General features: G+C 41.5%; 1 protein-coding gene across 2 annotated transcripts in view; it reads left to right on the top strand.

The window, feature by feature from the left end:
- plch1 (phospholipase C, eta 1) overlaps positions 1-13,362 on the top strand; it is a 148,706-nt gene that overhangs the window by 45,721 nt on the left and 89,623 nt on the right. For both annotated transcript variants that reach the window (XM_057838266.1, XM_057838265.1), the window contains one exon: positions 11,902-12,048. In XM_057838266.1, coding sequence (XP_057694249.1) covers positions 11,902-12,048 — 147 coding nt within the window. The remainder of the gene's footprint in view (positions 1-11,901; positions 12,049-13,362) is intronic.

Genomic DNA, 13,362 nt, shown 5'->3' with positions numbered 1-13,362 from the left:
CTCGTGGGTTGCATCGGCTTGGAAAAAACGCGCGTTGACCCACTAGTTTCAGTGGGAAAGGGGCATTAGACTATTGGCTGAGCGAAATTGTGTTGGTTCGTTCTACTCAAATGGATCTACATGAACTCTGCTTTATAATATATATACGTTTCTAATTACTACACCAAAAAAGTTCTACTCACGGTTTCCAGTCATATTTTTAGTAATTAGCGTTTTGTGTCGATATTGACTGTGGCACAATGATATTGATACGGCGGGGTAGCATAGTTCGTGTGTGAAGCTGTTTTAGGTCACGTGCACCAAGAGAAGACGAGGATTGTTGCCATGATTTCGAAAACGCACAACATGGCGTCCACCACGTCCAGCTCCGACACGAGCGAATATGAACAAAAAACAAGGAAACCGCATTCCAAATTTAGTCAAAAGGCATCAAAACGATGCTGTATTCATCTGTCATCTGTCCAAGGGCGAAAAAGTGCAGAAATTGAGACTGCAACGGTGGGACACTTATAGAGTCTGCGTCAGACAATGGCTTTTTCTCCAGGCTCTGTCAAAGAATGTTCCTGAAAATGCATTGCGTCGACGTGTATTTTTAACCACATTGACATTGACTACAGGTAAGCCACACACACGCCTTATATTGTGAATAATAATGGGGCTGGGGGGCTTCTGGTCAGATCTCATATGAAGTTAAGACTTACAATGTGAATTCTGGGCTGTAACTGTGATGTCATTTAAGAAGTCACCATTATTCATTATCATTCTTGCTCCAGCTCTCACTGTGCACAGACGCACTCTCTTGAGCTCCTGAAGCACTCTCTTATCTGAGCCGATAAGCGCTCAGGGTCAGGGCCAGCCTGAAGCACGACTCCAGTATGGCTCTGAGAAGCCTGAAACCTGAGGATCTGGATGAAGTCAAGTCCTCCATCCAGACATTGGAGGCCTCTTGACTGACCCGATTCAAAGCCAGAATCGAGAAGTCATGAAAGAACTACAGCTGATGCGTGGTGAAAACGAGAAACTCAAGCAAGCGGTTGAGGAGAAGGAGGTTCGCATCAAAAGGCTGGAAATTCTAGTTGATGATCTCGACCAAGGAAGATGCGCAAATGATCTCATCATCTCTGGATTAAAACTGACGCCTACATCATTTGCAGAGGCCGCCAGCCCACCTGATACTGTGGCTCAGCAGGCAATCGCCAAGCTGCAAGAATTTGGAATAAACGTGGAACCGCAGGACATCCGTCACTGCTTTCTGCTCCCAGCTGGGGGGAGAGGACCGGCGACGGTGGTTGTGAAGCTGGCAGATCACAAGAGCAAGGTTGCCCTGCTTAACCAGCGCCACCGCCTGAAAGGAACGAAGATTTTTCTGAATGACAACTTGACTCGCCGAAATGTCCAAATTGCAAAAAAAGGACGTCAGCTCAAGAAAGGGGAAAATTGCCAGCACCTGGGTCTCGGAAGTCGCAAGATATGAAGATTAAAGTTGTGAGGAGTAGGGACAGAGACTAAGACCTAACATCGCACGCCCTGAAGATATGCCCTGCAGCAAACTTAGATCACTAATCTGCAAGTGCAAATGGAGCTGCTTGACTGGACGCTAAGCATTGGACAGAATCTTCTCTGCAATGCAACCTCATGGCAATCAATGACTTTTGGGAAGTTATACAAGTGAAAAAATGGACAAAAGCAAAAAAAAACAAACAAAAAAAACAAAGAAAAACAAAAACGGAAAATAAAAGCTCATGTAATGTGACTATGCAACTCTGCTATGCTAAACTGTGCATCCCGGGCTGTAGGGGGACAGGTATTGATAAGCATATGCTTTTCCCGTCTTCCTTTGTCTGTCATCGGTCGAGCAAATCATTCCATATTTTGTGACTGTCAATGATTCTCTTTCTTTGGCCAAACTATCCCACATTTTGTAACTGTCAATGATACCGATGATGACAATAAATATTTCATTCATTCATTATAGTATGTCATAGTATGACTTGTTCTTGGCAGTTAACGACATGCTAGCTTTGTTGGCAATATTGTAAGCTTCCATCATTCTCTTTGACCATTTTTCCACATATTTTGTGTGTCACTGGTTCGGTGTTGTCCACTACTCCAAACAAGAGATCCACGGGCAGGCGGGGATGTTGTCCATATATTAGACAGTGAGGTGAGAACCCAGTGCACTCGTGCCGCGTGCAGTTGTATGCAAGAATCACTTGCGGTAAGTGTTCTTTCCACCTCTCCTTTTCTTTGTCTGTGAGTGTCTGTAACATATTCAGTAGTGTGCGGTTAAAACGCTCAGCAGATGGAATTACAGTTGCGTGGAAGTCGTTAGAGCCTGGTGGACTTAACTTGGAGCAGCTCATACAATGGCTTAGCAATTTTTGCAAAATCTTGAATGTAGGAGCGGTAATAACTCAGGACACCAAGAACTTGGCGGAGATCATCAACTGTTTGAGGAGTTTCGTTCTTTAAAGCCTGCACCGCATCTCAGTCTTTGGGGTCAACTCGAACTCCCTCAGATGACACTAAGCGTCGAACATAGCGGACCTCCTTCTGGAACATCTCACACTTTTCGGCTCACAGCTTTACTCCATGGTGTTATAGCGCTTGAAGGACTTTGCGGTTTACTTCCACGTGGTCACTGAAGGATTTTGAGTAGCACAACAGGCCATCCAGGTAAGGAATGCAACATTCGTCCCTCAGAGAGCCCAACATCTTCTCCATGCCCATGCTTCTCTGGAAAGCTGCTGGTGCATTAAAGAGTCAGAATGGAATCCTAATCCACTCGTAAAGCTCCCAGAGAGTTATGAAGGTGGTGAGGTGAAGTGAGCCTTCTGCTATAGACCCTACCCACGTGACGTCACAACTCCGCTCTCCTGACTGGTGCCGCCCACTTGTCCGTCAACACATCGTGTTGACCTGTTACGGCTACGTACCTTCCTCCTATTTACGGCGTGTTTTTCTGCTCGTTAACATTAATACTCAAAATGGTGAAGGCGTGTGTGGCGGTCGGTTGCAATAACAGAGAAGATAGACGGAGAGACTTGAAGTTCTACCGGATTCCGAGAGACACGGAGAGGAGAGAGCGAGATGGGCTGCTGCAATTCGACGAGAAAACTGGGCTCCAAACGATTACCACAGATTATGTAGTAGTCATTTTATATCTGGTAAGATGCATTTAATATATATTTAGAGGGTTTTGGGCTGACAACCACAATTAAGATCATTGCTAGGCTAATCGCCGACAACATACACGTATGTATGTATTGAGAGTGCTATCGCTAATCCATATAAACATTAAAAGCCCTAGCTCCATTGACAAATGACATGAAATACATTAGACTTGACAGTGGATGTTAGCAAGAACAAAAGATTTTGAATTGAAAATTTCGTAACTCACCTTCCGAGCACAAGATTCCTGCCGAATTTTCGTGTACGAGGACCTGTTTCACCCAACCAGCAACGTAGCATTTATAAGCCTCCAAGCTCTTAAAGTTTTTCAAACTTTCGTGAGAATAGTCTGATTTTGTGTGGACAAGATAGTTGTAAATATCAGGGTCAAGCAGAGACGGCGAAGGCAGCCGGTCAAAAATCATCGATTTAGGCATCAAATATGGATCTGGCGACTGTATAGAACGAAGCTTTTCCACATAACGCCTTTTATGCAACACATCCAGTGAGTTTACGGCATCAGAAAGCACCGGGTCTTCCATGAAATGCATTTTAAATTCCTCGATCAATTGAAAACAATGCTAATACAGAGACAAAATGACGGACAAGTGGGCGGAACCACACAGCGAGCACGTGGTTTTATGACGTCGGTGGGTAGGGTCTATAAACCCCTTGGTCAAGTATGCTGAACACTGAATATCCACCCAGTGTGTCTGTCAGATCTTGTATTCGAGAAGGTGCCTGTCTGGTACAGTCTTTTGGTTAAGAAGACTGTAATCGATGGCAATATGAAGAGTGCCGTCTTTCTTTCGTACACATACAACTGGGGTAGAATAGGCTGACCTAGATTTCACGATCCCTTTACTGGAAGGTCCTGAATATATTCCTTAACTTCTTTGAATAGTGGTTTGGGAATGGAGGTGTACGTTTAATGCACAGGCACATCATCTTTTAGGTTAATCATCATTTGCCAATTTGGGATACAGCCAATGTCATCTTCACTTCTTGCAAAAGCATTTGACTCCTCATGCAGCATCTTTCTAGCAATAACTTGCTACTCTTCCTCCAGGTGGTCGAGGTTGACAGGTGGATGCTACAGGGATGAATCCGAGCCACTGATTTGAGTGGTGGTGACCTCGCTGACAGTTGTTACTGGCTTTGTTTTGTCACAGATATCTGCTTCCATAACACTCCCAACATGTTGCAGGAGACCTATTGCCGTTTTGCGTGTTATTATGATGTCATGCTTGGTGTTGTTTACAACTGGAATGATGACAAAGGATTTTCTTGGGTTCTGTATTTCTAACAAGCTCGGCTCTACCTCCCCTTGCAGATGACAACTTGTCTTCATTGCTTTCAAATAATACCAAGTGGGTTGAGGCATCCATGTTTGACTGAACTCTGCACTTGGCCCACGACACTTGACCAGCTGGAAGCACGATGTCTTTGACCCCTGTTCTCAAACATCCTTGCTACATGACTGGCTTTGTTGTCTGAATGAAGTTGACTAGTATTTCCGCAGTTTCGTTCGGTAAAGATATTGCATTGCTGAGAAGGCTAGCAAGTGTTGGTACAAAACCCTCTGGTTCACGTCAAATTAGCACTTCCAAAACGTTGAAGCCTAATAATGGTCTATCCATGGGATGTTTGCTGATGGTAAATGGTAAATGGTGTTATACTTGTATAGCGCTTTTCCACCATGGGACACCAATCGACAAATTTGGATCTAAATTTGGAACTTGGGCCTTTTTTTCCAATTAGACTACCAGTCGCTTCAGCCTTGGCTATATGTGGTGAATTAGGTGGGACACGTTTTCTGGGTTGCTCTGGCCTTGTGTGTTTCTCATGACTGGGATTGATTTTGGAGAAAAAACCCGTTGGTCATCTTCTCCCCTTTTTGGTAGGGACTGATTTTCATGTTCGGTTACTCGGCGTCCCTCTCCAGTGACCGACCGAAGTTTCCCTGCCGTTTTGTTTGCTTTAAACGGCCTGCTGCATGGTGGCCTTCCTCCCCACATGAAAAACAATGTTTAAAATCTGGTCTACTCTTTTCCAAACAACTTGGGCAGCCATAGGACTTCTTTTGTTTGGATGACATTTTAGGTTGACTGTACAGGCCCCTATGATGATGTTGATGCTCTGCGTTTTGTTTTTGCATAGTCAACATCAATTTTGTGAGCTCCTCTAATTTAATTGTGAGGTCGCACAAGGGATCCGGTGCTGCCAGATTGGACTTGAGCTCTAGATGCTCTGATTTTACAGAAGATGTTTTTAAGCTCGAGTTGAGCGCTATGTGTATTTGTTACTGTCTGTCGGCAAGACTGGCCCAGTCTTTTCATTCTCTCGTTTTCTTCACTGGTTATCTTCATCACATAGTGCAAGATCATTTCATCAGTTATCTCACCTTTTGACAACAAAGGTTTGAGCTCTCTTCGAATATCTGTATGTTTGTGCCCAAAGCCTTGGTATACAGTGTGCAAAAACACATCTTGTACTGTAGCTGCAGAGTATTTAATGTCAGTGTCAGCTTGTTTTGAGGTGAATTCTTTAAAATTTTAAACCCATCACGCGATAGAGAAATTGTTGTGATGTCTCGTTGTCCTCCTGCTTGGTATACATCAATTCTTGGAAAAGCTCGGTGCCGTTTTTTTTCCTTTAAGTGAGTTTGGAGGAACCCCTTGAGTTCAATCACGGTTATGTCTTCATTATTTATCAACATATCTTTGAAGATACCTGGTTTTATTATTCGGAGCACACCACGAACGATTTCTGAGTCAGAAAACCCTGCCAAATGTAGCCTCACCTGTTTGGTTCCCACCCGAGTAACTGGGCTGGACTGAATGCGAAGGAACATGTGTCTGTGCAGTATCAATTGGTATAGACTTGAGTCTATGAGTCTCTTACTCAGTTCTTCATAACTAGCTAGTGCTTTAAGAAGCACAGTATTTGATGTGTCAGGTGCATTTAACATTTCAGGATTAGCTGTATCTGAAGCTGGTCTACCAATACCTCTTGCTGCTGCAATGTTATAAATGGGGTAGGTGTGTGTTGATGTGTGTGAGTATCAGTGGACATTTCAAAAGGTGTTTGGATAATGACAAACATCAGATAGAGCCAAAAAATCAAACTTATCATCGCTACTTACAGTATGTAGCTTTGATTCACCCCTTTCTTCTAGTAACATTTCCTCATGACATTTCACTATCATCAATAGCATCTTTTAACATCATCATTCCAAAAACCTATTTCATATTTTTATTCAGGAAAAATGGCCATAATAGACAAGCTTAGATAATTTTGATTGAACGATTAATATTACATGGATAAAACCGGGGTTTTATCCATGGGGTCTTGATGCTTCAGAATGCAGGTAACTAAAATGTGTTCCTCTCATGGTTCTTGTAAACAAAAAAATGTAAATACAAGGTTAATTGTTATTAACTTATTCTCACAAAAAAGGGTATGCATGTATTTTAATTGAACACACACGTGCATGCTCATACACATATTACCGTACTGACCCGAATATAAGACGTTTTTTGGATTGAAATAAGACTGAAAAAGGGGGGGTCGTCTTATATTCGCGGTCTAGACATTATACCCATTCACGACGCTAGATGGCGCCAGATATCATTGAAGCGATGTTCTGTCATGACAGATCTCAGCTACTCTCCCCATTCACGATGCTAGATGGCGCCAGATATCATTGAAGTGATGTTCTGTCAAGACAAATCTCAGCTACTCTCAAGTTTAACCAGTTTGCATTATTTTATTGCAGTGTTTTTCCTTATTCAGCTTTGTTTCACGATTACAGTTAGTTAGACTTCACTTTGAGGGTTAATGCAGTTATTGCAATTTTGTTGTTTTATCACAAAAGATTGGTTTATTTACATTTCAAAAACCAGAAGCCATTCATTTACGAATGTGATTGCACTTTAGTTTACATATTTAAATGTTCAGATAAGATTTGAATGAGGCAAAATAACATGCTTTTTCTCTCGAATATATTGTTATTGTTAAGGGCAAAGTTGGCAAAGTTGATGTGGACCAAAATGTGAGCCGGAAACAGATGAAGTGTGAAGAGATATTTATTGTACAAGGGCAAGGTGTTGAGCGGCTGGTGGGTTTAATGGTCAATGGCTGTGGCTGTGGCGGTGGCTGCGAGGGCTTTGATGGGTGGGTGTCCTGATGGCAAGAAAAACAGAACTAGTTAAATATTCAAAGAGTCACAAACTACAGGCTTAGTTGGCCGATGTACCAATGGTGACTGGCAGAATCATCTGGCACCTGCTTGCTGCCCAGGCCGATCCTTATGAGCAGTGTTGATTGTTGATTAGCTGCAGGTGCGCTCCCAGGTGAGCCAAGATTGAAGTGATTCCATACATCAAAAACAGGAAGTGTTGTACCAATAAAAGCCAGCAGAGGGGAGTGTGGGCAAGGACCACTACAGTTATAATCATTTGTTTCAGATGTACTGTAATTATTTTCTGTATAAAAATTAATTTGGTGTTCAAAAAGTCTTCTTCAAACTTGAGTCTTGAAAAAGAGGGGGTCGTCTTATAATCAGGGCCGTCTTATATTTGGGCCAATACGGTAATCTATCCCTTTTTTTATGTTTCTCTTGGCAGGGCAGTGGAAAGTGAGCTGTGGGAAGTCACATGTTTTCAGCAGATCCCGCTTGAACACAAAAAAATAATGGGAAAATTCAAATTCAGCTTTATGGTCATCTTCTTAATATGCACAAGTCAAACAAACAAAACAAAATTGCGTTTCTCTATCCCATATCACATTACACAGGACTAACATAAGTAAGACATACATACATTACACTGGAACACAAACATGACTGGAAACAATAATGATAAAGTGATGTAGTGACAGGCAACAATTGAGACAGCCCATTGTTATGTATTGCAAGGCCCAAGGTGTTCTTATGAGATAGTGGATTAAAAATTAAAGTGTTCTGTGTGTGTATATGTGCAAGTGAATGATGGGAGAGAGCTCAACATCCTAACGGCCTGATGGATGAAGCTGTTTGTCAGTCTGGTGGTTCTGGACCAGAGGGTCCTGCACCTCGTTCTAGAGGGCAGCAAGAACGATAGAGGGCGATAGCGTGCTTCAGTTTCCTTAGGAAGTAGAGGAAGGAGCCTTTGTGCTTTCTTGGCTAGTGATGTGGTGTTGGTGGTCCAAGAGATATCCTCTTCGATGTGCACGCCGAGGAATTTTGTGCTGGTTACTCTCTCTACAGCAGCCCCATCAATGATCAAAGATGTTGGCTGTGGCCTCTCTGGAAGTTGACAACAATCTCCATAAAGATGAATATGTGTATGCGCATGCACGTGTGTGATCAATTAAAATATGTGCATAGCCTTTTTTGTGAGAATAAGTTAATAATAATTAACCTAGTATTTACTTTTGTTTACAAAAACCAAGAAAGGGACACATATTTTGGTTACCTGCATTCTGAAGCATCAAGACCCTCTTGATTCTTCATTATGTCCACGAATGTCTTTTGTAGCTTGTCCATTCGCAGCACTTCCTGGTCAACTACAGCGCCCTCTATAATTATTGGCATCTGACCAAAGCACACGGTCCCAGTTGAAGCTTGGGACCGTGTGTATTTTTGTGTGAGACCAAGATTGAGCTTTTTGGCAACAAACACTCTAAGTGGGTCTGGCGTGCCACGAAAGATGCGAATGCTGAAAAGCACCTCATACCCACTGTGAAGTATGGGGGTGGGTCAGTGATGCTGTGGGGCTGTTTCGTTTCCAAAGGCCCTGGGAACCTTGTTAGGGTGCATGGCATCATGAATGCTTTGAAATACCAGGACATTTTAAATCAAAATCTGTTGCCCTCTGCCCGAAAGCTGAGATCTTCACTGGGTCTTTCAGCAAGACAATGACCCTAAACATATGGCCGAATCTACACAGAAATGGTTCACCAGACACAAAATCAAGCTCCTCCCATGGCCATCTCAGTCCCCAGACCTTGTTTTGTTGGCAAAAGGGGGTTGTACAAAGTATTAACACCAGGGGTGCTAATAATTGTGACACACATTATTTGATGTCAAATAATTTTTTCTTTATGTGGGATTTTTTCCCCCACTGAATGAATGCACTTGTATTGAAGGTTGGATTTTTCTCTTTTTTTCCATTAAGGTCTTAATTATTTGAATCAAAAAAAATGTTAGAAGCTAAAACACACATCTTAACCAGGGGTGCCAATAATTATGGAGGGCACTGTATAATCTTTTGACGGATGAAATTGTAGCGGTCAGTGAAGCGTGTTTGAGCTCTGAAAAACAAGCTCACACACATAAACCATGTAGGAACAGTTTTATCCATGTAATATTAATCGTCCAATCAAAATTATCTAAGCTTGTCTATTTGGCCATTTTTCTTGAATAAAATTATTAAATAGGTTTTTGGAACTATAGTTGAACAATCTAAAGACTGTTTTTTGCTAATGAGTCTTTTTTTTTTTTTGCTGTACCCTCTCAAAACACAAAAGACCCCCTCCCAGTTTTTTATGGCAATGCTATACAAGTCTCAAAGTAAACTTTTTACTCGATATAAAACAATCTAACATAATAATTTTGTCTTAAAATGACCATCACAGTTACAAAAGACCCCCTCTCAGTTATTTATTGTCAATGCTATACAAGTCTCAAACTAAACTTTTTGCTCAATGTAAAACAATCAAACATAAAAATGGTGACTTCTTAAAATGACATCGCAGTTACAGCCCCGAATTCACATTGTAAGTCTTAACTTTATATGTGATCTGACCAGAAGCCCCCCAAACCCCATTGTTATTCACAATAAAATGCGTGTGTGTGGCTTACCTGTAGTCAGTATCAATGTGGTTAAAAATCCATGTCGACGCAATGCATTTTCAGTAAGATCCTTCGATGGAGCCTGGAGAAAAATTCGACGGAGCCCGGAGAGAAAGCCATTGTCTGACGCAGGCTCTATAAGTGTCCCACTGTTGTCGTCTCAATTCCTGCACTTTTTTGCCCTTGGACAGATGAGAGATGCATATAGTATCGTTTCGATGCCTTTTGACTAAATTGGCAATGCGGTTTCCTTATTTTTTTTGTTCATTTTTGCTCGTGTCGGATCTGGACGTGGTGGGCGCCATGTTGTGTGCTTTTGAAACCATGGTAACAATCCTCGTCTCCTATTGGTGCACGTGACCTAAAACAGCTTCACATGCAGACTGTGCTACTCCGCCGTATCAATATCGCTGCGCCACAGTCAAAAAAAAAAAAAGATCGACACAAAAACGCTAATTACTAAAAAATGACTGGAAACTGTGAGTAGAACTTTTTTTGGGGTACTAATTAGCAACGTATATATATTATATAGCAGAGTTCATGTAGATCTATTTGAGTGCAACGACATCCATTTTCTAAGCATTTTTTCCATGGTACCAATACAGCCTAATTTGCTGAAAAGCCTCTCCATTTTCCTGTTTTTGTGCTCTATTTTGGTGCCATCATGTGGAATGTTGGTGTTTTTGTTTAGTTTTAATTCAACAATCGTGTTTTATTTAGGGCTGTCAAATTTATCGCGTTAACGGGCGTTAATTAATTTTTTAAATTAATCACGTTAACATATTTAATGCAATTAACGCATGCGCGGCACGACCCACTCCACATTGCCGCGAACAGTCTACAATGGCGCCGTTTTACTTGTAAACAGAGCTAAGAGGCAACGTCAAGTGAGTGGTGTAGATACAAGCATTCATTTTAATTGGCAATAGCTTTAACATCTCCCCCTAAACTTCTATAAATATAGTGGGAAAGCAACGTAGGGAAAAATGACAGTTGAGTTAATCTTTTTCTTAACACCATGTATTGCACCCAACGCAGAGAAGATATAGCATTTGCAGCCACCACACACAGTCATAGTTGCACCACTTCCCATCATGCATTTGGGCAGAACTGTTAAGTCGCTACAGTATCATTTGCTGAAAGCTCAACAAATACACTAGATGGCAATATTTAGTCACAATATACAAACTCACATTTATCCTTTAAGAATTACAAGTCTTTCTATTTTTGGATCCCTCTCACAGAAAGAATGTTAATAATGTTAATGCCATCTTGTGGATTTATTGTTATAATAAACAAATACAGTACTTATGTACAGTATGTTGAATGTATATATCCGTCTTATCTTTCCATTCCAACAATAATTTGCAGACAAATATGGCATATTTTAGAGATGGTTTGAATTGCGATTAATTACGATTAATTAATTTTTAAGCTGTGATTAATTTGATTAAATTTTTTAATTGTTTGACAGCCCTAGTTTTATTGTATGTTTGAGAATTTGGCAGTCGGGCCTTGAGAATATGGCCGATAGTTCTGTTAGTGGGACTGGCTTTACAGAATAGTGTGTTGGTTGCGCAGGTGTACCAAAAGGACATTGGCACCTTCCAATGTGAGGCGTTTGCTTCCTCCTACCCAGAGAGGCTGAGATGTTCTTCCTGTGCATCAATGACTCTTTGTCTCTGTTCTATGAGCTCCTTTCAGGACTCTCTCTCAGTGGATAGATAGGCGTGTCTCTATTCACAGCGCCATCTCTGTATACAGTCTGACCTTGCTCACATCAAGTGAGCAAATTAAAAGACAAATAAAGACACCTGCTCCTTTTGTGTCTTCCAGTCATGCTTTACTGACCTTATTTTTATTGGTTATGAATGTGTGTGTGCTTTCTTCTTCAGTGGAGCGATGCATGAGCGTGATGCAGTCCGGGACGCAGATGGTGAAGCTGAAGACAGGGTCCAAAGGGCTGGTGAGGCTCTTTTACCTGGATGAGCATCGCTCCTGCATCCGCTGGAAGCCATCACGCAAGAGCGAGAAGGCCAAGAGTACGTTTGAATGCACGCACGCATGAACGCCTACGGCACAGCAGCACATGCGATTATGAGAATGGCCACCTCATGAAGTCCACATGCAGTGCAAATCCAAAACGTGTACTATTGATTCCAGGGAGAATTTAAACGTATAAAAGATATAAATCAATAATGTTGGTCAAAATAAGGGAGTAAAGTTAAAAAAAAAAACAAAAAACACAAAAATACATCTGAAAATATACTGTAACAGTACAGTACAAAAATAATAATGCAGCTTGTGAAGGAAAAGAAAAGTCGATTTTTTTCTTACCACAGGTTCTTTTATTCTCTTAACAAAAAGAAGATGACGACACACAATTCAGCAACAAAAAGAAAGCAATAATGACCAGAAATATACAGTGGGGAGAACAAGTATTTGATACACTGCCAATGGGTTTTCCCATTGACTGTGTATCAAATACTTGTTCTCCCCACTGTATGCATTTATAAAGGAAAGAGTAATTTAAAGCTGGTCAACCATGAGACCTCTCCCCCAGAGCACAACGAGGTGCTCCCCAGAAAAAAGTCTCTCGACCTTCAACTTCAGTTTATTTACGCGATCTACACACAAACAGTGGAAAAAAACAGGCAAATCAAGAACAGAGTTGGGAGCAGTATCTCACTCCCCTTATTTTTATAACAGAAGGGTACTCCTTGTCCGGACTTCACAAAACGCACGACTATGGGATAATAAATTATTAATTAAAAAAATTATTAAAAATACTATCAGAGAAATAAATATTAGAAATAAAAATCATTTATGACGTCCCCTCATCTAAACCCCAGAAATCTGTATTATATATAAAAAATATTATACATATTACTTAAGGGTGTAACGGTACATGTGATAGTATTGAACCGTTTCGGTACGTGGTGCTCGGTTCGGAACGGACGCGTACCGAACGAGTTTCTGAGGTAATATAACCCTTACTTTTCGAGGCTGTTAGTCGATCAGGTTACAGTTTCTTTGTGTAGATTATATTTACTCTGACTTCTCTACTATAATTAGGACCAACACGGTAGGACAGTATAACCCAGAAACGTCAATGGTGCAACAAAGTGGCCGCCGCGAGAACGCAGTGAAACGCGGGCGTTAGAGTCAATCAGCCAATGCACACCAGTCGCAGTGCGGCTGAGTGTTAGATGCGTCCCAGAAGCGGCTCAACGCGACGCATGCAAAAAGAACGGTAGAGTTTATTATTTGACGCGAGATGCGGCCCTCCTGCGTCAATAATACTACCGGTAGCTAGGATCGGGCCGGAAGTCACTCGTGTAAAAATACAGTGGATC

The sequence above is a fragment of the Corythoichthys intestinalis genome, chromosome 6, assembly GCF_030265065.1.
Source record: "Corythoichthys intestinalis isolate RoL2023-P3 chromosome 6, ASM3026506v1, whole genome shotgun sequence".
In the NCBI taxonomy this organism is placed as follows: Eukaryota; Metazoa; Chordata; class Actinopteri; order Syngnathiformes; family Syngnathidae; genus Corythoichthys; species Corythoichthys intestinalis.
Note: the sequence above shows the minus strand (reverse complement) of the source record. Positions and strands in the feature narration are given on the sequence as shown.